The sequence below is a fragment of the Zychaea mexicana genome, assembly GCF_025766255.1.
Source record: "Zychaea mexicana strain RSA 1403 chromosome Unknown BDB00scaffold_81, whole genome shotgun sequence".
Lineage (NCBI taxonomy): Eukaryota > Fungi > Mucoromycota > Mucoromycetes > Mucorales > Lichtheimiaceae > Zychaea > Zychaea mexicana.
The window spans coordinates 164,017-189,154 of NW_026516744.1; the positions used below are offsets into that span (position 1 = coordinate 164,017).

A 25,138-nucleotide genomic window follows, 5' to 3' on the forward strand; every position below is an offset into this window, starting at 1 on the left:
TTTATTGCTTTGAAGATGGCACAGCCTTGTTCAAATCTTGTTCTATTGTCAAAAACAAGGAACGCATTAGCAAAAACACATCCATGTCTTTACAAACTTGACCGTTTAGTAGAAGTCTTATTCACCTAATCCCCACACGTGGGTCTTGAGTTCGAGATGCTCCATGTTAAGCGTATCCTATGTATGAATTTGTATCATTCAGTCAAAACCATCCTTCATATTTAAGCACTCAACTACAGGTTTCAACCATCCTTTTCCTTCAACAACATACGTAGAGCTTTCGAAATTCAGCCTTCAATTCATTCAATTCTTTGGTAGTGGCAGCCAATTCCTTCAACTTGGAGACATCCTTGTCGACTGACTCAATTTTACGAGCATATTCGCGAACCTGTTGATTCACAAAATTGGCAACTATGAATATCCTTTCTTGTTTCGCACGTATAAATTAGTGATTGTCCTATTACCTTCTCGGTGGACGACTGGAGTTCCTGTACTGAGCTCAACAAAGAGCCCGAAGCATTGTTATATTCTTCCAAGAGGTAGTAGTAGCCAACGCTTCCAGCAACGGTGACACCCAAGAGGAAGCCAACAAAACTATGTACAATTGCATGTGTGGGAGAATTGTGGATACCAGAAAAGTAAACCAAGTTAAAAACAATCATTCTGTAGAGATGGATCTCAAGTTTCAAGCGTTTCATTTTTTCTGTTATATATTCGTACCCGCCACGAACAGCACCGGCCTTCTTTGTAGGGGTAGCTGCCTCGGTTGTGTATGCTGCACGCTGAACAGGTCTGGCGATTAAACGAGGCGTAACGCGAAGTAAAGAGTTCATTTCTGTAGAAATTGTACGTAAAACAGGTTAGTATTCGCGGTAACAAACTGTACCTTGTACATGTAATTTTGACGCGTTGAACTTCTTTTCCCCAATGATGTTGCCTTTGTTGCTCTAAATGTTTTACAACATGCCTTGTAAATTTCAAATGTGGTCCTTGACGGGAGTTGTTTTTATCGAAGAATAAAGGCTGTGTTGTTTGGCCTCTCCGGTTGCTGTCCCATAGCCCGGGGTTGGAAAAATCCCTTGTGAGATACCAACTGTTAAAGCGATACAACATAACCTTTTCATTGTATAGTCCTGCCTTTCATTTTCACAGATAAAACCTCCAACGAGTACAGTTGTAATATAATGGCACTGATAGTACTCAAAGCATTGCTCTATTGACGTACAAGGTAACACTAGCCTAGTTTGCCAAAACATGGAATATGGGCATTATTAATTCTTGAGAGTTTATATTACACTGTGTTATATGCTCCAAATACAATCCACTATTACATTCTACTATCCGCCGTCATCATTTCTTGCTTTTCAGGACCTGCTTTACAATTTCCCCCAATATGGACATGCTTCTATCATCGGGTGACTTCATGGATACCAATAAATTCATGTGGTAGCCAAAACCAATCTTGTGCTCCTCGTTCCAGAAAAACGTTGAGCCGCCTAAACCAGGCCAGCCAATAAATTGGACACCTTCAACTTCAAAGTCGTCGTGACATCCCCAACCACCCTTGACAGCTTCCATTGTTCGTCTGAATAGTAGATCATAGTCCAAAGAAACGGGTTCTGTAGCCAAAGCATATGTCGTGGAGTTTAACAAGTCCGGTTCGCCTTCCACAATCGCCTTGCCTCCATTGGCCATCATAGCAGCTAGCTTCGCAATCTATGTAAAGTGGCAATACAATATCAAAATCGGCATATGATATGACCTTTTTCCCGGTACTAAGACAAATGAAAACATCTGCTTGACTCTTATTCATTAACTTACAGACCGGGCGTTCGTATGACCCGAGTAAGACGGTCCTTCAATACGGCGAAGTCGAAGAGAGGGGAAAGATTCCGGTGCCTTCGCCTTATCAGGGAGACTAAGAGATGTTTTGACAAAATTGTTGTCCGGGTTCATAATGGCTTGAACGAACTTCGTAAATCCACCCATATCTTGAATCAATCGATGGATCTGGAACAGCTTAGGGCCAGTATAAAATAAACTAATGCGTTCATCGTACTCTTGCTGGTATGGCTGGGCAATGAAAAGTTCGAATGGTATACGAATGAGCTCAGTAACCAGTATATTTATAATGATAAAGTACTTTCTTTTTCTTACCTTGAGGTTCCATTCGATACCATATTTGTTGTTGAGCTCAGCAGCCACATCATTCACCGTGCAATTAGCCACACGCTTCAAGATTTCGTTGACATACCATCCGCGACTGGTTGCATGGTAACTCCGTGTGCGCACACCTGCAAACGTATGCGGTTGTGCAGCCAAGATGCGCGAGAAGCGTTCGGGATCTTCGGCTTCAGCCGCAGTAACGCCATTCTCTAAGTATCCAACACCAGCAGCATGTTGCATCTTTAGGATACTTTCTATTAGAGACGGTGGTGGAGACATGAAGACATGCTAATACTGTACTATACGTAGAAACAAAAACATCTTTTCTTCTTACCAAATCACCCAGTGTCACATTCTCCTTATTGCCTTGTGCAAACTCTGGCCAATATGTAGCGATCTTTTCATCGTATGACAGCACGCCCTTTTCAACGAATTGGGCAACTACGACCGAAGTCTAAAATAAAAATTTAGTGCACCGTCCCTCAAAAGCGCCGATGGATTAACCGATTCCACCATTTCGTGTAACAGGCTGACAATATAAGAAACGGAAAACTTCCATACTGTACCAGAGCTTTCGTGCTTGACCAAACCATTTGTAAAGTTTTGTCGGTATATGGCACTTTTTCCTCGAGGTTTTGCCACCCGCCTTGCACGTCCAAAACTAGCTCGCCATTAACATAGGCAGCAGCCGCAGCACCTACTTCCTCGCCTGCGTAAAAGTTTCGCTTGAAAGCTTGCTCGGCTGCAGCATAATCTTCGTGAGCATATCCGCCAAATGGAACGTCATAAGCTCGGTCGCATTCATAGCCAAAAACAGAACATGTCCATGGAGTATATGGACCTTGGCTCAAATAGCGTTTCAGGGCAATGGATCCCAAAAGTGAGGTGACGGTCGTTAACTGAACCAATGCTAGAAGAACCGTGCGCTTGGCAGTGCTGGCTCTTGTTGCTACCTTCGCAGGGGATTTGTTTTTATGAGACAAATTCTCTGATGCTGCTACTTCTGGCTCGCTAATGGTCATTGTGTGAAAAAGAAGGGAAAGAAAAAAGTTTTAAATGTAGCAACCGGCGTTTTTATCCTGCGGCTGTAACGGGTAACAAATCAATGCCCTTCAAATTATTGGCCCATTCTTTATTTAGTCATAGGTCTGTAATTATGCATAAGACAACTGTGGCTCAGCCTTACCTAATGATAGTCGCACTGCATAGTAGCCGTTTGTCATCGGCTTTCCCATTCAGCACCCTCGACGTCGATAGGTCTTTTATGTGACACATCAGAAAAATTGCCCATGTAATCGCGGGCTTTTGTGTTAGCCCCTTTAATGGCAATATGTACCTCTTGTTACTTTCTAATGGAAAAATCTAAGCCTTCAAGACCATCCCATACCCACACGGATTGAACGCGAGATCTATCTCCCATCTCAAGGTCGTTCAGATCGCCTTTTCAATGCAGCGTACTTTAACCGTTGATGATATCAACCTTTTTGTATAATAAGCTCATCAAGGCGGCGCGATATTATAACAATATTTAACCTTTTTATGAGATCCAAGATTAATATAGCGCGTATCACCACACTTATTATAAGGGCAAAGTACGACTCTTTACGGTTGTATAGTTTCTGTCATTGATATGGTGATATTATTTAATAGAAAATAAAGTAAACACTGCAATTGTTTCTGGAGCGTGAATTTAACCTTGCAAACACAAGGAGTCTATCACTCATACAAAGCTGCGGTATACGCTATGGACACTTCAATCAAACTGACAAAGATCAAGTGATACCAGACACCTTTAATATGATTACATATTCAGTGCTTTTGAAATTATCCATCTTTCAATCTTATAACAAGCAATAAATCATGTAGGCATCCTTAGCACTACATGTTCTTTTAGAAAATCGCAGCTTTTTGATGGTGGGTATTGTTCATGTGCATAAGAGTAAAAGCATGAGCAGTTAATCTTATATGTTACCAGAAAGAAGGAATGTATGACCTCTTTGTCTTTGTTTTTTGAGCCACGCACATGGATATATACTGTTGCATTGAGGTATTGTTCTCTTAGTATTTTCCAGGCGCCTAGCACACATAAAGCTTTTCCTTCACCAGCATAACTTTTACACTTCACAGAGGGTTTCTTCATTTATTGCATCCCAACAAACTACATTACATATATTGCCTATGGTATATTTTTCACCTCATTCTGTACCGCAAGGAAACAACCACAATCCCATCCGCAGTGAAACACTACTCAAAGTAATGATATCAAGTGCATGAATCTTGTACTAATGCAACGGTTATGATAAGAGCATGGACTTGAGCAATAGTTAACTATGAGAAAAAACTTACTCCAACTACATTTACTTCACTTGATTGTAACTCTTCGGTTCAACGGGAATAAGAAATGCGAGCAGCATATCCCAATATGACAACATCAGCTCACTGAATTAATGAGGTGTAGCTATCAATATGTTTTTAATGCATAACAGATGGATAGGTACAGCAGGGCATGTACCATCAACCTACATAAGGGAAACACCGAACAATGCACCAATCAAATCACAGGCTACGTCATTTCCACCAATTGATTATCCCCAAAACCTCCACCTACTTGGCTGCTGCGTACACCTTTTTTCCCTTTCTACCCCTAATTCTTTCATTGCCTCAACGATCGTACCGATTATCCATCATTTGATTTCTATTGATAGAACTTTCTCGCAAAGATGGATTTTCAGAAGCTGATGGCGCAGGCCACGGCAGTGGCCAAACAGCAAGACGCAGCACTCGCCGAGAAAGCACGACGACGTCGACGAGAAGAAGAGCAACGTCGAATGCAAGAAGCCAAAGCCGAACGAGAACGAGAACGTTTAGAACAATTGCGACAAGAACGACAAAAGAATGAGCGATCGCTTAAAGAGAAGAAAAAGCGCGGCAAGGAAACCACAGCTCTTGGAGATATTAAGAAAGGCAAGCTTTCAACGACAACAACGAAAAAGAATAGTAAATCGAACGCTGTCTCTGCTGCTCTCGCACGGTTAAAGCCGCAAACAAAGAAGGTAGCGTTTTTGTATTTTGTTGATGTGTGCTCCGGGGGATGGTTATATATTTCCTTCGCAGATATACCTGAATGATGAGATACACACCATGTACGTTGGTATAATATTGTTGACAGAATGTTCCACAACTTTCTTTCACAGGATATGTCTTTTGAAGAATTAATGAAGCATGCCAACAAGCTACCAACGAAACGATCTGACGTTACAACAAAGAAAGAACCACTTGCAGCCACCAAAAAGGAAGAACGATCAGTCGTTTCAGGCAAACGACCACCGGCATCCTCGACTACAACTACACCTAGCCATACCCCGCGTAGCAACTCCATCAACAGCAGCGACAATAATCATATACATAATTCAAACATCTATCAAAGGCGACGACCGACTGTATCACGAACCTCCAATCCAGTGTCAGCAACACCCTCCAACATGTCTGCACGAGACAAAGTTCGACAGATGATGCGACAACCTCCTCAAAAACTCAATACCCAGAAACGCGATCTTCGAAGTGTCAGCGAGATTCAGCGCGACATCCGTCATAGAAAAGGCATATACTCGGACGATGAAGGCGATGTTAGAAATGATCCTCGGTTACTCCAGAACAAACAGCGTTCAGTATCTGAACATCGATATAGCTCGTCAAGAGCACCGCCTGCACCGCCTGCAAGGCATTTTCCTGCCGGGAAGCGCCCGGCTGCTGCATCAATCGACCGCGGCAGCGATGCGTCTATGCGACGAATGCCGTTCATGCGTCCACCCCCAGGAAGAAGACGACATTTGCCGCAGCAGTTTGACGAGGAGGCTGATGAAGAAATGGATGATTTTGTTGTTGACGACGAAGAAGAGGAAGAGTCGAATGATTATTCAGCTGAAATTGGTCGGATTTTTCGATACAACAAAAAGAGGTATGCGAGCGTAGTCTTCATTGTAGTTCTTGGTCGACTTGAACTGACCCACGTTTGTCTCTCTTTCTTTGTATATGTTAGATTCCGCGATGAAATGTACTCGGATGACGATATGGAAGCAGATGCACGGGAAGTGCTACGAGAAGAGAAACGAAGGTACGTGTATATATATTTGCTGTTTAATATAATCGTGTCCATCAGATTTGACTGATAGAGGCATGTACTGTTGCTTCCATAGTGAGAGAATTGGAAGACGTGAAGATATTGAGGAGGAGAAACGTGAGTTGGAGCGACAGAAGCGGTTGCGGACCAAAGAGAAAACTCGCCCTTGAAGAAGGCTTAATGTAAACTCATTGGTCTTGGTGAATTTCTTTATCCATTGCGTTGAAGATGGTGGCTATGTTAAGTATAGAAGCACGCAACGGTTTATCCACAATAGCATTAATTTTTCTTTCTTTCCTCCTTTGACATCCATGTAATCATACTTTCCTCTATTAATTCATTTGAACGTCATTTTTTCTCTCTTTGTATTTTTCTTTTTCTTTGCTCAACACAAACTCCATTACATATTCTCACATCATCGCAAAACCCTCTTCAAGTTCATATACAGTAGACTGCTTGGTTATTGGCTGAAAAGGGATTCCATATAGCCCCCCTTCTTCCACAATCAAGCAATAACAATATACATACAGCAATCATCACCCACTTTGAAAAGTTATGCATTATCGATAAAACAAGTAAAGTATGACATTAGAGGTTTGTGAAAAAAAAGAAGAATAAATGCTATACAACATCCTTACGAGACGCTAGTAATAGCATCTCGCAAGCGGTTAATGTCAAATGATCATGTCAGGTTTTTTCTATACAGCAAAGATCGAAATGGAATAGGTGTTAGAGAAAGAGAAGGAAGGTAGGCGTGATTTGGCATGCATTTAATAGGAATTGAGAAGGCCTTCCCGCGCATCTTGGATGACGTTATTCATGTTACTTGACGCCAACAAGGCGGAATTGATGATGTCCTGGTTTGACAGATAAGTCTGTAACCGTTCCAATAACTCGATTTGTTCGCGTGGAGTCAGATTATTGATTGTCAATGCGAGTATAGAGCCGACTGAGACACTGTAGGTCTAACAAATTGCAGAGAACAACAATCGGTGAGCCTTTCATTACCTCTGGAATCCTTTTAGTTTAAATGAACGAAAATAATGATGTGCATACTTTGATGAAACTCTGGTGATACATGTGTGAAAAGAACCCCATCAAAAATTGGCAATCCATACGATCTGTAAGACCACCGTGGCCAGGAATGCTGTGGCCAAAGTCCTTGATCTTGAATGCACGCTTTACTGCACTAGCAAAGAAACCACCAAATGGAGCAATAAGCGATGCAAAGCATGCCATCACAATTGCATGAAGTTGAACGGGTGCGATCCATACTTGACTAACATCTTGGCGGAACTGTCAAACGATCTTTTAGGAAGCAATCACATGTCAAATTGATCTTCACATTGGGTTATTATGCAACTTACAAGATACTTGATGATATAGACAATATTTGAAGGGAGTTGCCAAGGAACAGCGGTGAACACAGGGTTCTTGGGATCACACGAGACGTTCGACCATGCCGATGCACCAAGGTCCTGATTGTGTTTAAAAAGATTTCGAGGACATGGTCATGAGTTGTTTTTGCCACGTCTTGTGATTAATGTATGGTTGAGTCGAGCACTTACTTGAACCGGGCAAACCAAATAGTCGAAGCGCATAAGAATCGTAGTTAGCTAAAGCGTCACAAGCGAAAAAGTCAATATTCATTTAATATATAATATTGCCAATGGCAAAAGAAAATGATAGACACATTACCCCGAAACCGAGCAAAAGAGTCCAAATAAAACCACCAACAAATCCCTCCACCGTTTTCTTTGGGCTCAGCTGGATCAAAGGTGTACGGCCCCAAAAGAAACCACAAATGTACGCAAAGGTATCATTACACACGACAAGTGCCGCTGGCATGACAAACCTGCGTAAATTAAATCTCATTGTCAGCTGAAAAAGGCTCCGTCTTTCTCTAACTCTTGCTTCCTATAATCACCACTTACCAAATCAAACCTTCCAAAATATTTTCCACAATGAAATGACTTTGAACAACGATCAGTAATAGTGCCATGTGTGTGTAGCAGAATTGGGCCATTTGGAACCGGTATTGTCCTTTTTTAAGATTGGCGACGAAGAAGACGAAGCCTGTCACGCGTGATTTTGTGTGCATATGTCAGTCATATCCATTCTTTCCTGTCTCTGTCATCCGCCCCAGGCCGGCTTTAAAGTTGTTTGTATGTTTACCCAATACATAAAGCATGAAGCTGATAAAACGATGATGGGTGGCAAATGGTAACAGAAACTTATCCACCATCACAATCTCTGTAAAGTAATAGATGATGGATTCGCCATATAGAAAGTATTCGGTTGTGATCAAAAAGTACCTGTTTATTATCACACACTTCTGTAAGCATTCGCTTATACATTAACTCATTTACACGAAGTAGAAAAAAAATTGGAAAGAGACCGTACCAACTCATTGTCTTGAACCAGCGGACACTCTTTTCTTTGGCAGGAACTTGAGCGATCTGAATCACTTCGCGATACACAGCCGTCGTAATAACCAGGACGGCAGCAATGGACCAAATGTAACCCGATGCCAGCACAAACAGGAAAGCACCAATCATAAGGAGCGTTGTGAACGTTCGAATGGCCATATTTCGCCATTTCTTGCCAACCTTTTCAGCTGCCAGGAGTACAGGGCCTTGATCATCGTTGTTTTCATTCCCGGTTTGTTGCTGTTCTCGGGTAGCACTGCTGTGTCTGCTCATGGCTGAGGACGAAGGGTTTTCGTGTGTGTTGGAAGACGACGAGGCGTCTTGTCGACGTTTCGCAGCTGACTTCCTTTTCGCGGCCATATCTGTACTGGTATATATGCGTGAGGGCGGAGGAAGCAAAAGAAAGAAGAGGTAAAAAAAAAAGACGTGTCTCCCATAACTGGCAGAATTTAACTTCCGAGCAAATAGTGCAAACTTAACCGAATACGGCAGCATGACTTCATTCATTTTCTGATACACATACGTCAAAGAATGCAGATATACTAAATAGTATGTCTCATCAATATGTACGAGACGAAAAATGTCACTTAGCCAAGGTAAGACATAAATCGAGAATTATAAACAATTAAGGTAGTTACCAGCCGTCACTGGCTGGTTGTTGTTTAATGTTGGCATCTTATCAGGACATCCTATGATAATGAAGATACACTTAGTATCATACAGGTCTTGAATACTTTAACTTTATATGATGTAAGGCCTCTCTAGAGTACATATGTACCGCTCTGATACTGTTGGTTTCTCCTATTGCCCATTGTAGTGGTATGAATAACTTTAAATTTGCTGATAGGAAAAGTGTATATGTAATTAACGTTCTATAATCGAAAAGTGATAAGGAGTTTAGCCCTGCACATCACTTCAATTACGTATCTAGCTTCCTGTAACACAAGCATCAAGCTCATCGAAGCGGAAACCGGAACATCACCTCCGAAGACTGTCTCATATTGTAATTCTTTCTGTAACACAGATATAGTTGCCCGTTTTTATAAATATTATAGCTACAGGCATATTTACTATGTGCATTTTTGTCAATGTATGTCGTTGCCAAGTAACGATACAAATAAGGTACGGTTGCAAGAAAAAGGTTAATAACCATAACAACAATATCGAGAATATTTGCTTCCACAGCAATGTACCTGAAATTGCATTGTTACTTTTAGCAGCACTGATACAAATAGAGAGTTTATCATAGCAACCACATCCTTACTAGCGACGGCTATTATATGACACGTTGAACGTTTTCATGGAGTGTCAGGGACCACGGGGGTTGATCATGAACTCATGTTTCCATATCTTAAGAAGTGAGCAACAGCACACATAATGCTTTTGATCATATTTACCTTAAATTGTGATGCTGAATAAACTGGTCCTCTAGACTATCTAGATTTCGTCGGTTGAACTAAAGCGTTGTGCTACATAGCAATAGCAATTTTTTTCAATTGGTTTTATCCATCGGTGCCGAGTAACTTCAGAAGAGCACGTGAAGGAGTTTCTGGAAGCACAGCTCACTTTTAGAATGATATATTTACTCAGTAGCAGTAGTGTATGCAGTAGCAGAGGGTACAACTATAAAGTCACAAACCACTTCAAATTGAATAAAGAGTTGTATTTTATTCAAATAGATACATGATTATTAGACAGACTGTTACATCTGCTTCAATTTATTTCGCTGTGCAATTGTTTTGTTATAACTATCTCGCTTACTAAACAAAAACCGAACAACTAAACCAAATCCACCTAGCACTGTAGCAATGTACATGTATAAATCATAGTCATTTGCCTTTAAGAAATTTATCTTTCCGGCAACGTCCTGACGATGTGGCAAAACGCCGTCCTTGCTAGAGAACAAAACTTCTTCGACCAAATCAGCGCCTCGCGAAACTGCGTGTTGTGCACGGAGTTGAGCGATAGCCTGGTAGCGGTTGGTATTTTTCTGATAAACGCCATCCTTGTCTTGAATAACACGGCGTAGCGCATTGAAGGCGTCGTCCTTATCCATGTCCAAGTAGCCACCCAACTCCTCGCGTTCATAGTGGAGGGCATGTGCAGGCTGATCACCAAAGAACGGTCTGATCACAGTACGTGTGCCAGCGAAGAGAGCTTCGAACACAGACATGCCGCCGCCATGAGAAAGGAAAGTAATAACGGAAGGGTGTTGTAGGATAGGGAACTGTGGAGCCCACGCGGGCATTCGTACGTCTGCGTGCTTTCCTGATAACAAATCAGCAACCACATAGGATTGTCCAGAAGATGTGGTCACAGTTTCTGGTAAGCGTGTAGTGGAGCTGCTAACACCCCACAAAAGTCCATCGATCAGACCGTCTTCCAAAATCTGCAAAAGCTCGACCAAAATACGTTCCGTTTCGTTTGTTTCGCCTGCTGCGAATTGTCCGAATGCGACATAAAGAACGCGGCTGCGTGCGTCGAGAAATTGTTGGATATCAGCCGTCAAGGGATCGTAGTGGCCGTTAAAGATGGGACCGACCATTTCCACGAGAGGACCCATGGGACGTGCTTCCTCGATGCCGTAAAAGCTGTTTACAATCTTGAGCGAGTCGAGCCATTTATCTTTTGGGAGAGCACCAATGAATGAAGCTCGTAGTTGAGTGTATTGTTCTCGTAACGTTCGCAAATTCCAGTATACTTCGAGTGGATAGATGAATTTCTTGTAAAACCGGAATCGCAAGGACATATGTTCTGAAGTAGGTTCGCCACCCAGATCGATTTCCTTGTTGATGTAAGGAGTGAGCGCATCTACATAGTAAAAATCAACATGAGTATAAGTATTTCTTTTTCAATATTTCATCGTCTTTGTAACCACCCCGGTTCTCTCTTTTCTTCTTTACCTGGTGCCAAGTTAATTAACATAGTGACAACCGATGGGATGTTAGCCTCCTGAGCGGCGTCGAAGGCTGCAGTGGTAAAAGAATCCGCCATAACAAGGTCGATATTTTGAGTAGCAATAGCTTCTTGCAGAGGCTGGAAGACTATAAATGTTTGCTATGAATAATTTGCGCTCTAAAATTTTGGCACCCCTCTCTTTTCCTCTGTTGCACTTGAATAAAAAGCGGCCTGCACTTACTACGCTCATAGTTCTCAAGATCTACCTTGATCTCGTTGCGACGATCGTCCCAGGTTCTTGGATTTTGCATGTTGGTGATGTCCATTTTAGATTCAACAGACTCGCCTAGATCAACAAGATTGATTTGGGGAAATCCTTTGACATGCTTCAAATAGATATCCTAGAAATATACACACGTTAACGACAACAATGATAATTTTCCGCTTCAGTTCGCTTGAAGGGAAAAGTTCGAACGCTACTATAAGCTATGTTATACTGCTAATTGCTACTGCAACTTACAGTTCCGGCATATGTCACATTGTGTCCACGCAAAGACAATTCGTTAAGAATGCGCGTGACCCACGATGCGTGAGAGGAACCACCTAAAGTAACACCAAATAAAATATTCTTGGGCGTTCTGAACGCTGGAGGGCCGAGTTCCTCGTAAAGACCAATGGGGCTTCCAGTCGCGCTTCTTCCGGAGGCTGCTGTAGCAGGGATCAAGGTACACAAGGCTCCGATCACAACCTGCGATAAAGACGGCAACAGCATGTTTTACAGCGTATATACAAGAGGAATTTTAGTCTGTAGATGGACTAGACACAACAGAAAAGTATCGCTGTTTTTAAGTATCATTTTCGTGCTTGCCGCAGCAAATGTCAACGCAACTGCATCGCTTCTGTGTTTGAATTCAAATACTGGATGTTCAGGAACACCCTCGCTGCTGCGCCACTACTGCGCAACAACATTATATACGCATCTCCCTTCATAAATCAGCGAACGCTCGATCTTTTTATATATGTCTGAAGATGAACAGGGGTAAAAGATGCCGGAGGACAGAGCAATCGAAGCGCAAACGATGTATTCTTAGTCGATGGCTTTATGAGACCTTGTTTCGCTTGATTTGGTATATATGAGTCATCTCCATTTTTGGTGAAAGAAGGAGCAGGAACATAGTAGGGCAATCGACCACGGAGCCAATCGTTCAACACCATCATGGCCGTATTGTGGAAATCGGGCTCTCCCTTCTTTTGCAGTTTACCAGTCTTGCGAGCCAATTTTTCCAAGAAATCGGTAGCATCGTTCCATTCCTTGATATCGTACGTGCGTTGAATATATTCTTTTCGTACACGTTCCATAATGGTCGGTATATTGTCTTCAGGAGTAGGTAACATCTTGCGTGTATGGTTATCTTTCAAGAAACCATCTTATGCACATTTGTAATATTAGAGTTATATATGCCAGTAAACCAAATATCGGGACCGTAAGAATAACCTCACTTTATGTGAAAGTGCGGAGACGAGCACTGCCCTTTTGTCGATTTCGTCAATAAGCGTGTTATCATAGTCGATTTGAGATCATAATAGTGTGCCAGGTAGAATACATAATCAGTAATGGGTCTATGTAGCTATGTAATATTTGCACATGTTAGATCATCCACAGCAGCTTGTACAACCGAGTCGCTAAATTTCCAGGGTAGCCATATTCGCCGCCATAATCGCTAAATTTACAGATGTTTTGAATCCTTTAAGCAACTCAGTAGAGATACAGTACATAGAGAAACGGAGTATAAAACAACACATTTAAAACCATCAGGAAAGCCCGTAATTCGCTTATACAACAAGACGTCAAAACGATCCTTGCTGATAAATAGAGCATACAACTTTCCTTTTCTTTGTTAAGATTGATTTCTTTAACAGTGTTTGAGAACTCTACATGTGTGCAACATCTCCGTCGACCCGATTGTCGGCATTTAAATTCCGCTGATGTATGACAGGCAGGGACTATGCATTTTTAATCCGTTGTACTCTTGTGACATAACCACAAGAACGCGCTCAATGTCATAAGATCAAAAGCAATGGACATCAATACGATCGACACGCTCGCTTCAAGAACTGAAAGCCCGACCCCTTTAGGTACCACATTTCAGAAACCAAAGATTTATCTTTATTTCTTTTATTTTTGACGTTCACTAATCTCTTTTTTACTCTCTCCCTTTGTTTGTGGCGTCTTTTCTTAATTTAGGGAACATTTCTAAAGGCTCTAGCCCGAAACCAATGTATCCAACACGATGCGTCCATACCATTTCTCAAGATGACAATTCAGTGTTGTCACTTGCTGCCAGCGATACTTACTTGTTTAGTGGCAGTCAAAGTTCTCGAATTCACGTTAGTACGCTGACGAAAGAAATAAAAAACGAATCCGCCATGTTCACCATGACAGTAAAACTGTAGGTGTGGGATTTACAAAATTTCTCCTTGGTGACGAGTCTCGTTGGGCACCGAGGAAGTGTATTAGCTCTGACACTTTCTCCCGATCAGCGCTTGCTATTCAGTTGTTCAGGTTAGGCGCAAAACTACTTAACCTTAGAGGTTTTGAATGGATGTTGGATACTTTTTACTGAATTGTCACATATTAGGGGACGGCACGATTCGGGTAAACGCTATATACATATAAGCACATCAGTATAACATGGAAAAACAGTCGGTCGTAGTTTAACAAGTGAATGTTGTCAATTAGGTTTGGGATACAGCGACGTTACGATGTGTCTATCTAATCCAATCCTGTCATGACGTGGGTGACATTTTCTCGATGGTATATTCGGCAACAGCTAATATGCTGATCTTCGGAAATCAAAACACGAGTATTCAGGTACGTAGAGTGGAAGGACCATGGTTTACTTCAGAAACAGTGCCAAATAAAAAAAAACTCATACATTTTGTAGTGGTTTGACTTAACAGATCCTCAAACAAACGGATCCGCGGGCAACGTACCGGTGATCCCAATTAATCCCCGTAGCTCTGCGTCTCAAAAATCAAAGTTTTTCGGAGCGCCATCCTATGAAGATATTGTTGAGGAAGTAGATAGGTTTCCAACAGAGGAATATCTGGTCAAATGTGTGATTCGTGAGAAGAATGTCCGTTCCAATGCGCATGATGGTTATGTATACTGCTTGTTACACGCTGTTGATATACCAAATGTCGACGGTGAAGTGGTTTTGAGTGGTAAGTTGTGTTTCATATTTGGTAATATCATGAGTTCAGCCAAAATTAACTGCTACACTGTATACTGTTTCAAAGGTTCGGGTGATGGAGATGTTAAGGTATAAATTTGAACTTTGGTCTTGGAGGCAAACGCGCTAATGTAATTTGCTTGTTAGATCTGGAGTATCTCCAACTCCACATTAAAACTACTCAATACTCTACGTGGTGATACGGACAAAGGGGTCTTATCGATGGCTATCTCTGAGGACGGCTATTTGTTCTGTGGTGTGCAGGGTGGCGACGTCCAGGTAACTAATAGAGATGGATGAAAATTGATTAGCTTTGGTGTATGTATCAATGTATCATAGTGCTAACACATTTTTAAAATAGATCTGGGATTTGGAAACAGTACGTGGTTGCTTATACAAACTTGCATGATACTGTTGAAACTAACTCTAGCACTCTCTTTAGAATCAACTCATCCGCTCAATGATGGCACATTCTGTAAGCATAATTTCGTATCTTAGCTATATCCCATGTGATTAATCGTTCAATATTAAATAGGATGACGTTCTAGCCGTAGCAATCAGAGGGCCCGGATTCGTGAGTGCTTCAGCGGATGGAACCATCAAGGTATAATATTTAGGGGGGGATAAAGAGAGCTGTGGAAAAACGCCCTCTTATGTTTACTCACACAAGTTTTTATGTAAAGGTGTGGAACGAGGAGTTTGAGTTTCGTGAATGTATGGATGACCATGATGGTATTGTCTTGTCCATGATCTGCTCTCAGGATTATTTGATAACTGGCAGTAGCGACCACTCCATCAAAGTAAGCTCTCAATATTTTGTTTACTTTTTCTATGTTGGGAGAAGCGTAAACTTATACATGCCAAATAGTTTTGGGATATGCCATCACCTGTGAAGCCTGTCGAACATTTTCGACGTAATAGTATCGTACAAGATGCTCCTTCAAGTGGTAATTCAAACTGATCCTTTTATTTAGTTGAAATCATTATTAACATTGTAAGCCATGTAGACACTCTTCTGTATGTACTCGATAAGTGGATTTCAATGCGTACTGTAAGCGGCTCCCCCAAATGTATGGAAGAATGCCGTCGGGGAGCCCGGTTTTTGAAAAATGTTCTACAACAGCTTGGGGCTGTCAGTCGCATGGTAACGAAGAAACTTTGCATTGAAAGCCAATCAAATAGTAGAAATTTAATACTAACTTGTTTGTTCGTTTGTCTTTTAAAAGATACCTGGTATTACTGGTCGCAATCCATTGGTGTACGGTCGGTTCTCGGCAAGACGCACAAGCAATGCCGGAATAACTGCGGAATCAAAGGTGCCCACAGTGCTTGTTTATGGCCACTATGACGTGATTGCAGCACAAAACGATAAGCAACAATGGAACACGGATCCGTTTAAACTTACTGGTAAAAACGGGTATCTTTACGGAAGAGGAACTAGTGACAATAAGGTAAAATTCTTTTCTACTTTTTGGAAACTCTTGAATTTGTATTATTTGATTTCACAAGTTAAGCTCAATCCGTTTTTGATTGTTGTCCAACATAGGGCCCAGTGCTGGCATCTATCTTTGCTGTTTATGAGCTTCTCAAGGAAGGTCAATTGGATGTGAATGTGATCTTTTTGGTAGAAGGAGAAGAAGAGAACGGAAGTTTAGGATTCCAAGATGCAGTGAACAAATACAAGGTATTTCATTTTCAGAGTCTATACCATGTCTTTTAAATTCATGCTAAATCATTCTTTATTGGTGCAATTAGGATCTTTTTGCGGATGTGGATCTGATCTTGTTAAGGTAAAATGAAAAAGAAATAGATGGATGTTTTGTTTGGTTCTAACAGTGTAGTAGCAATTCATATTGGCTAGGCGAAGATGTTCCATGCATCACATACGGCCTGCGTGGCGTTATTCATGCATCCATTAAAGTAAGCGACGTACTTTTCAAGAAATTTTAAAGTAGAGTTAAGCCACTAATCAGTCGTGGTAGATATCTAACACATTATCAGATCTTCATTCGGGTGTGGAAGGCGGTGCGGTATCCGAGCCTCTCATCGATTTGATCCATGTTACCGGTAGATTAGTAGACAATAACAAGCATGTACTAGTACCAGGTATTCTTTTTTTCATAATCCAAACATTGCTTCTACCAACTAGCCAATCGATCAATCAATCAGAGGGGGGTTCAACTAAACACACCAGTTATAAGGGTTTTATGATGATGTCAGTCAAGTAACTGATGCTGAAAAGAGGTTATACGATCCTATCGTTACCTGGCTACAAACGTAAGTATTGTAAGACTCATTTAAAATCTCAGAAATAATGTAATCTTACCGACTTCAGAAATACTGTATTTAGATCTGAGACTGCGCTGTCGCAATCGCGGACACAACATTCGGCCATCACATCTCCAACACTTTCGGACAAATCAAAAACCGATAGCGACTCGCCTTGCAGCGATAAACGACCCAATATCAGGCCAACACAATATCCACTCGACACTGATAGACTAAAGCAGGAACTCATGGCACGATGGCGTTTCCCGACACTCTCGGTACACAAAATTGACGTTTCAATAAGCAATCGAACGATTATCCCGAGATGCGCAACGGCTTGTGTCAGTATGCGTATTGTTCCAGATCAGTCCATTGAAGACATTGCTGCCAAGTTTGAGGATTATGTTCGCCAAGTGTTTGCAGACATGAATTCCGAAAATGAAATTTCCGTAAGCCTTTTTGATATTGTTTTCTGTTTGTTGGAGCGCTAATTGTAATCTTGATCAAACGAAGAAACATACGTATACTAATGTGTATATACTCTGCATGCTATCGTTGTTTATAAAACAAAAAGGTTGAGATCCAAAGCTCAGCAGAGTACTGGCTAGGTAATCCCGAAAGCAGATACTTTAAGGCTGTAGAAAAAGCAATCCACAAGGAATGGAACATGAAGCCGCTGTACATTCGAGAAGGTGGATCGATTCCAGCAGTTCGCTTCCTGGAGAAATTTTGTAATGCACCTGCGGTCCACTTACCAATGGGTCAGGTACTTATTTCCGTTGCTGTTTCGTCTAAATGACCTCTACAATGCTAATAACACACCACAAAAACTTTTAAATATCAGGCATCTGACCAAGCACATTTGCATAATGAGCGGATACGTTTGCGCAATTTACATGCTGGTCGTCGGATCATCAAGTCACTTTTACAGGACTTGGCAGCATCATCGGATACCTAGTAGAGTGTGTGGGCTGTAAATCTACAAGATAACAATAGAGATATGGGGAAAAAAGGAAGTAATTGACAGAGTGACATCAATAATGTTATTACCATCAGTATGACTCGTATATAATTCATGCAATCGCTGCCAACCCTGAATTTGTAAATACTACGCACTGACCACGTTGGTAGAAAATAAGAAAATGTACAAGATTTCTTTTCGCGTACCTCTTATATAAACAAATATGCATAATCGTATTTACCAATGGAGAAAAATTGAAGAGAGATAAAGAAGAAGCATATAGCGCACGAGAAAAAGAAAGAAAATATCTACGAGAGAACAAAAAGAAGAGAAAAAGGGAGAACGGAGAAAAAAGCATAAAAGTTAAGAAAAAGGTATAAACAAAAAAGTGAGCGGGGAAGATTGATAAGGAGAAACACTCATCATGATGGCATACAAATAAAGTAATAGAGCAAAGGAAAATTGAGCCAGAGCTGGCAGGCACATATTAGTTAGTGATGAACAAGGTTAAAAGAGTATGTTGGTAGAAAGAAAACGAAAGGAATGGAATGACAAGTAGAAATGATAAATAGAACAAGAGCAAGAAAGTTAGTAATTTACTGCCTTCCTTCAAGCTGGCGGATTCGCTGATCCTGCTGCTCGATCGTATCTTTGAGTGTTGAGATATACTCGTAAGCATACTTCAGCAGCAACACCTTGGAAAGTGGCTTCTCTTCGTCTTTGCCTGGCTCTTCCTGCTGCTGTTCTTGTTGTTGCTGGAATTGAGGCTGTTGTTCTGCTTGCTGCAGCTCTTGCTCAGCCTTCTCCTTCTTTTTGACGTATCCTTCTTCTACTTCACGACGTAATCGATCGAACCATTCTTTCAGCGAATCGCGGCGTTTCTGTTCTGCAGCCTTATGGGCTGTTCGACGGATCTCGAGACCGCTTTTAATGTTGGATGTAAAGGCAATACCCAACGCTGCTGCTTTGCCCTCCATCAAATTCTGATAATTGGATCGAGTGGCAAGGATATGCTCGGCATCGTGGACCAGAGGTGATGGCGTCGGACCAGGTCGTATGGTTGGACTGATCAGTAATGGTTTAAGTGCACGAGGCGAAGAGTGTTCCGGCGTATTGGCTGTTGCTGCTGCTGCGACGCGTCGTGTTTTTTTGGCGGGAGGAGACGCTTTTGGAGCAGCAACAGGTTTGGTCGCGGGGCTTCTGATCTTCATCAAAGAGGCAGGTGTCACAGGCTCGATGCACGGAGAACCGGCGGGTGACAATGGCTGTTGTTGATCTGTATATACACAAAAAGTAAGTTTTGTTGTTGTTGTTTATGGCCCAATGAGGGTCGTTACATTGGTTATGGCTCTTTTTTTTTCTTGCAAGTACCTGATATACGCCGCTGAAGCTGCTGTTGCTGTTGCTGTATCTGCTTCTGTTGTTGCAGAGCTTCTTCTTCTCTTGGTCGTTTTTGATTCTTATGCAACTCGGAAAGACGACGCGTGATCATGATCTTGGCTCGTTCGAGCTGCTCGTATTGTTCATATATCTGTGTCGGTGTCATTTCGTCGTTGTTGGAAGCTGTAACGGACTTGTTGGAGCTGGATGATTCGCGTGAGTGTTGCGGCATGATCGCTGGCGAAGTCAACGGCGAGAAATCCATCTCTTGTTGTGATATAGACACACTAGGTGCCTGTTGATGTGGCTGTGGCTGCTGACTATGAGGATGATAAGTGAACGACGGTGTCATTGCCGGCGAGATGAGAGGAGTGAATATGTCCTAATTATTATGTGATCCGGATGTCAGATATTGATGAAATGATGCTGTCGTTGTTGCTGTTGCTCAGATTGCTCATAATGTATAACCATAACAACCAGAACAACAGAAAGAAAAGACATCAAGATATGCAATCTTACATCATCATAGTAGCTGCTATTGTTATTGTTAGAATGAGCGTGATAGTGGGGCGAACTTTCGTCGGTTGGTGATTTACGATGATGATCGTTTGCGACGGATGCTGGTGGCGGAGGGTTGCTATTTAACGTGGCCATGAACGAACCCATGTCCTCTGATTGCTGCAAGAGCATATCGATGTTGGGCTGTTCGTTCGAGAATGAACGTAGCATGTCGGTGATGGTATCAAAGCCTGACAGATCCATTGTTGTTTGCTGATGCGTGTGTGCTGACGTTTGGTAGAGTGGTGTACGTGTATACGGAATATATAGATAGTAGCGTTGATATATATATATATATTTGCGTTCTGCTGGGGGGTTTTTTTTACATATAATCTTTTTGATGATGGTGATGATGAATAGAAAGAAAATAGGCGTATGTATTGAGTATCACACCATCAGCAAGTGGAAATTTCGTCGTGAAAAGAGAGGCTAGTGAGGAGGTGGGCGAAGGAAAGAGTGTTTAAGAAGTACCAGCTCATCAGGATTAAAGGGGTCAAGGTGATTGGACCCCTCTCTATGCATCCAGTCAAATCAACTGCCACAGCCTAAAAACGTGGGCATCGTTTCCTGCAATGATCGGCTGTGGTGAGTAGCACAAGGAATGCTTTATGCTCCATTTCAAGTCACACACAGCTCGGTTCGCCATGCTCCCAAAACTGTTGCCCAATGGTGACGGGCGTGCCATGGCTTTCACTTTTTCCATTGGCTGAAAACCTGGGGGAATACCTCAAAAATAAGGGCACCTTCTTCTTGCCAGCAAATTCCCCCCCCCAAAATGCCCTGCTCTTATTGCAAGCATTATAGCGACAAGGAAAAGCTTGTAAGTGTTGCTTACCTCTTTGTCATCGAGACTGTATCTACCTCGTATCTTTCTATTCTGCTAATTTTAAAGTCAGGTTATATGTAGATCATACATCACCAATAGCGTTTGGAGATGACGCCTCATGCTCTTCTTCCTGTTTGTAATTATATTAGCATGTTACCCCCCAAATGACGACTGCCGTTCACCACGCCGAGACTTTTCGCAGTTTTTTTTTTGTTGTCACTGTTATGATGACAGATATGTATTCATCTTAAGAGATGATGGCGATGGAGCTTGGCTAGCTCCCCTCGTTGTCCCAGATCTAGCGTTACACTACATCTCTCTTTTGTCCTTGTTTTCGGATAGATTCGCCGTCATCCCTGCAGTGTAGTATATTTTGACACATCCACCCCTTTTTGATATCCTTTTTAATATATGACAGCAGTGATAATACTCTCAATTGGTTTATCCTTAATATTTTGTATTAAACAGATGCTATTCCTTGATTTAGAGCAATACAACGAGAGTCAGTCAATGTGCTCATTAAATTTATAAAAGGAAGGGTCAACCATCGCTACATGTACGTGGCCTTGATCCTACATACAACAATATATAAAGTGACATAATATAAAAAAGGAATAATCAGACCAACATGTGTATTTTAAAAAAGAAGCAGGGACGTAATACGAATGGACCCGTTACCGATAGACGCTGTGTGCAATGTGTAATCCAGCGAGCAAACACGGAACCTTCGCTTTCGCCCCACCATCGTCGTTGATTGTCCAAGTGATCATAGGTCGCGTTTAATATTATCCAATGATACTTTAATCTTGCTGTCTTGCTGAAACGTTTACAAAATAACTGGATTTTAGTGGATAATAAATTTTTAACCCTGCCTACTCAATAGATCGCCGCATCTGCTAAAGTGGTCTCATGTTAATGGGTCGGTCCAAGATGAAAAACAAGGGCTGGGTGCCCATAATCACCTAACGCTTTTACATTATTCTTATTTACTCAATCTGATCCACCACAAAAGGATACAGCTATTCTGTACAATAACGCGTAAATTCACATAATAAGACACCATGACCAGTCATCATCATCAATCAAAACTCCATTTTTGCTATCGTTACAAAGTATCTGCTACTACCACGGCTAGTGCCATGTACACAAGTTAACTTGAAGAACCCGTTATGCCTTAATACATAAGATCATGTAAAGCCCATGTGTTTGGGTTTGCTTATTCAAAGCTCTTGTTTCATAAGTTGCGGAGGAGCAGGATCAATGATTTGGCGGTGAAATATCTGTCTTGAAAATCTGGCTGGTCTCCATTTCCTTTTTCGGCATAAAATGCAGCACATTGTATGTACAGAGGAGAGAGATGCAGTAGCTTCATAAACAGGGTGAGTGCGATCACTTGGTCGGAACCGCTCCGATTTTTTGTATAATATTGTTGCATAGAGAGCCTATATAAATACGAAAGCGTAATTGTTGTATATGCTTTGGCAAAAAGGCAGGTTGTTGTGCTTGCAGTTACATCAATGAGTATATTATTTGACTAACATACATATCTTTGTATATTCAACATATTAGCAGGTTGCCCTCGACCTTTGTCAGTAGTAATAGCTCGTGCTTTACCATTATTGAACGATATAAAGAAGGTAGTCATAGTCCGACTATTGGCTTTGTCTCCAATAATTAAGCTTATCGACTTGGTGTCCAACGATTAAATTCCTATATCAACATACTGCGTACCGTCCATTGCATGTATCCTATTCTTTATTTATATCGTTGATCTTCATTTAATGCTCGCTCTTGCCTCGCTGCGTGTGATCGCTTTGAAATTGATTATTTTTTTGCATAAAATAAAGATAAAAGGGGCATGTACAAGAAAAAGTCGTACAACTGGCAGTCCACATATGATGCTGCATCAAAAACGTGCGTTTAGCCATCATCCACCTTTCACTTATTGCCCACTATGATCTTACTTTGAAAATGTGAGAAATGACTACTTCCAAGAGACGATAATATGCAAGAGACCATCTACATGAGTATACAGTAACAGAAGAAGCAGCTTTTCCTATGTAGGGAACTCTGTGGTGAGGTTATAAAATCGATGCACAGCTTAAGATGACAGGGGTTATGTAGTAACTTACGTTCATTGACCTTCATTCCTTGATGTTTTCCCTCGACCAGTCAACCTCACCTGGCCAAACCGAAAAGTTAGCCTCAGTCTCCATTGTTCTCAAATCAGGATATTTGCATAAAATCAAGTACAGTAATCATTCACGTTCAACATGCTGATTTTGGGTTGTTACACTGCGTTTGCGTATTCGTTAAATCTTTCTCATTGTACATAGTAGCGATGGCATTCATCCTCAATACGATGTATATATCTCTAAGTATAATCTTTAATGAATCCCCTTTCCCCAACTATCATTCAAGGACAGATGTGCGTGTGTTTAACAGACACAAGAGAGAGAGCCCGAGCAAGATGGGCAAGAGGGCAAAACAATTGAGGAAATCATGTCGTTCGTGCCACCTGTACCACCGAGACGAAGCCAGTTGCTATGGCAACGAATCTCTGAACAATGAAAGTTCGGTTGCAGATTACATGCGCCATGGCAACGAGCACGCTTTCGGTTGCTACGGACAACAATGGGTATCCAAGCGCAGTGTGGGTATCCATGGCGGCGACAGGATCATCCTAGACACTGTGGATGCAATCTCAAGACAGTATCATAGTTTGGAAGCAGCAAAGCAAAAGCCCTCGCGGAACCATGATTAGAAATACCGGCACAAGAACAAAAAAGGTTTAGGTAACGTACCCTCTTGTATCCACTCACTCGGCTTAATTAAAAAAGGAATGAGTCCATTTCTCCCTTTCTTTTTCTTTCTCTTTCTCTCTCTCTCTCTCTTTGTAGTGGTTGCCATACTTACCTTTTTTTCTCCTCAAAATAAAGCCAAAAAGCTTCCACCTTTAACCAAGCCCTCCAACTATTGCTTTTCTTGCTTGAAGATGAATGTTGACACTCCACGTCGAATCAAGTAAGTACTTGTCGGGAATGACCCCCCAATGGAGGTGGCAGACTTACTCGATCTCCTCACAATCACTTTCAGAATCAAGACAAAAGGCTCATTCAAAAATGGCCTGAAGCGAGAGGGGTTGGCGACGGTGGATGTCAACCGGTTTCCGCGGCCGCAGCAGCAGCAGCAGCAGGATGAGGGTCAACAACTGAAACCATCGACAAAGCAGTGCTCGTCGGATAAGCTTGATGCTTATACAGCTGCTGCATCGGCCGTAAAGTGCAACTATTCATCAGAGGATCTTGTAACGATTCGACGGAATCTAAGTGCCAATTTGACACTAGCAAAGCGTCGTATGATGGTTAAACTGAGCCAGTCGAAAACACCTCAGGACATGCAAATGTATGAGTACCTGACGACGGAGAGTTCAGACCGGAGCAAGAAGCGCAAAAGCAGGAAAATTAGAAAGAGCATGAAGACGACGACGACAAAGGCGGCGACAGCGGCAATGACGGGTGGAAAACTCAAATATCACCGTCCTCGTCCACTATCTTTGTCTTGTCAAGCAGCAGCTACTACATCAACAGCTCTACAGGAAGCTACGCCGGCTGTAGTGGCGGCATCGTCCTTCTTGCCATCATCACCACAAGCAGCAATATTTGCACCTGAAATAGCAGCAGCGCAGGAGCCACCACCACCGCTGTCGCCGCCAGAACCACTAGCGGAGCCTGCGGTGGCACTGGATATACTTTTCGGCGGATACCATGAGGAAGCAATGATGACAACGGACGAAGAGCCAGGCAGTCTCTGTGACCCGTCGAGCAGTCCACTGATGCCAGCGTGCGTGAGGGACCCAGGGGAAGAAAAAGAAGAAGGGATGTGGGATGTGTCAAATCATGCTGCCGGACTTTTGAATGATCTCATGTTGTGCAACGGCAACGAGCAAATCTCGAGTGTTGTAGGCGTCGGGGAACCAATCGATTTTTGGTTGCAAACCACGATGGCACTAGACCAAGAAATGTCAGGTAAAAAGAAAAAAGCAAACCCAGCAACAGAACCCTTTTTTTCATTTTAATGTACACTGTAGTGTTATCTTATTTACCAATTGCCTTCTGCAAAACCCACACAATCCTGCTTAGACTTGCTCGAGTTCGACTGAATGAGCTATTATTCATGATTCATGGTCCATGAGAATAATAATAATAATAATGACAATAAAAAAATAATTTTTTCATCTCAGTTTGAGGGTAAAATAGAACGAAAAAGAAAAAAAATCAGAGGGGACGGTGTTGCAGG

The 25,138-nt window shown here is 41.9% G+C and overlaps 8 protein-coding genes across 8 annotated transcripts; 3 read left to right on the top strand and 5 right to left on the bottom strand.

Annotated features, from left to right (window-relative positions):
• Nucleotides 1–117: 117 nt before the first annotated feature.
• BDB00DRAFT_790844 (beta-lactamase/transpeptidase-like protein) lies at nt 118–3,188 on the bottom strand (the record flags this gene model as incomplete). The annotated part of the gene is made up of 10 exons (XM_053120991.1): nt 118–177; nt 272–388; nt 465–594; nt 721–835; nt 887–947; nt 1,381–1,716; nt 1,822–2,073; nt 2,158–2,454; nt 2,501–2,620; nt 2,733–3,188. The coding sequence occupies 10 exons, from the start codon at nt 3,186–3,188 to the stop codon at nt 118–120; spliced, it is 1,944 nt and encodes a 647-aa protein (XP_052976054.1).
• Nucleotides 3,189–4,741: 1,553 nt separating this feature from the next.
• Nucleotides 4,742–6,860, top strand: BDB00DRAFT_841417 (SPT2 chromatin protein-domain-containing protein). Its single transcript, XM_053124830.1, has 4 exons — nt 4,742–5,219; nt 5,361–6,124; nt 6,206–6,280; nt 6,363–6,860. Exons 1-4 carry the CDS (start codon nt 4,887–4,889, stop codon nt 6,454–6,456), a joined length of 1,266 nt encoding a protein of 421 aa, XP_052976055.1. The 5' UTR covers nt 4,742–4,886; the 3' UTR covers nt 6,457–6,860.
• Nucleotides 6,861–9,273, bottom strand: BDB00DRAFT_841425 (cytidylyltransferase family-domain-containing protein). Its single transcript, XM_053124831.1, has 9 exons — nt 9,184–9,273; nt 8,690–9,126; nt 8,462–8,601; nt 8,221–8,362; nt 7,985–8,141; nt 7,855–7,902; nt 7,654–7,764; nt 7,343–7,582; nt 6,861–7,251 (listed from the first exon to the last, which is right to left on the bottom strand). The coding sequence occupies exons 1-9, from the start codon at nt 9,220–9,222 to the stop codon at nt 7,057–7,059; spliced, it is 1,509 nt and encodes a 502-aa protein (XP_052976056.1). The 5' UTR covers nt 9,223–9,273; the 3' UTR covers nt 6,861–7,056.
• Nucleotides 9,274–10,378: 1,105 nt separating this feature from the next.
• Nucleotides 10,379–12,797, bottom strand: BDB00DRAFT_841429 (uncharacterized protein). The gene is made up of 4 exons (XM_053124832.1): nt 12,134–12,797; nt 11,855–12,014; nt 11,619–11,759; nt 10,379–11,526 (listed from the first exon to the last, which is right to left on the bottom strand). Exons 1-4 carry the CDS (start codon nt 12,383–12,385, stop codon nt 10,418–10,420), a joined length of 1,662 nt encoding a protein of 553 aa, XP_052976057.1. The 5' UTR covers nt 12,386–12,797; the 3' UTR covers nt 10,379–10,417.
• Nucleotides 12,607–13,008, bottom strand: BDB00DRAFT_790848 (uncharacterized protein; the record flags this gene model as incomplete). Its single annotated transcript, XM_053120992.1, has 1 exon — nt 12,607–13,008. The coding sequence occupies one exon, from the start codon at nt 13,006–13,008 to the stop codon at nt 12,607–12,609; it is 402 nt and encodes a 133-aa protein (XP_052976058.1).
• A 641-nt stretch (nt 13,009–13,649) lies between these two features.
• On the top strand, nt 13,650–18,266 carry BDB00DRAFT_841434 (WD40-repeat-containing domain protein). Its single transcript, XM_053124833.1, has 23 exons — nt 13,650–13,749; nt 13,859–14,001; nt 14,068–14,176; nt 14,253–14,269; nt 14,354–14,485; nt 14,559–14,838; nt 14,914–14,936; nt 14,994–15,125; nt 15,208–15,225; nt 15,289–15,321; nt 15,382–15,450; nt 15,530–15,646; nt 15,715–15,793; nt 15,854–15,990; nt 16,073–16,297; nt 16,393–16,530; nt 16,602–16,636; nt 16,691–16,766; nt 16,829–16,952; nt 17,048–17,123; nt 17,197–17,563; nt 17,689–17,880; nt 17,959–18,266. Exons 1-23 carry the CDS (start codon nt 13,692–13,694, stop codon nt 18,070–18,072), a joined length of 2,694 nt encoding a protein of 897 aa, XP_052976059.1. The 5' UTR covers nt 13,650–13,691; the 3' UTR covers nt 18,073–18,266.
• Nucleotides 18,267–18,671: 405 nt separating this feature from the next.
• On the bottom strand, nt 18,672–19,807 carry BDB00DRAFT_884405 (uncharacterized protein; the record flags this gene model as incomplete). The annotated part of the gene is made up of 2 exons (XM_053128324.1): nt 18,672–19,351; nt 19,447–19,807. 2 exons carry the CDS (start codon nt 19,805–19,807, stop codon nt 18,672–18,674), a joined length of 1,041 nt encoding a protein of 346 aa, XP_052976060.1.
• A 3,888-nt stretch (nt 19,808–23,695) lies between these two features.
• Nucleotides 23,696–25,137, top strand: BDB00DRAFT_841442 (uncharacterized protein). The gene has a single exon (XM_053124834.1). It carries the CDS (start codon nt 23,892–23,894, stop codon nt 24,915–24,917), a length of 1,026 nt encoding a protein of 341 aa, XP_052976061.1. The 5' UTR covers nt 23,696–23,891; the 3' UTR covers nt 24,918–25,137.
• Nucleotide 25,138: the final 1 nt, after the last annotated feature.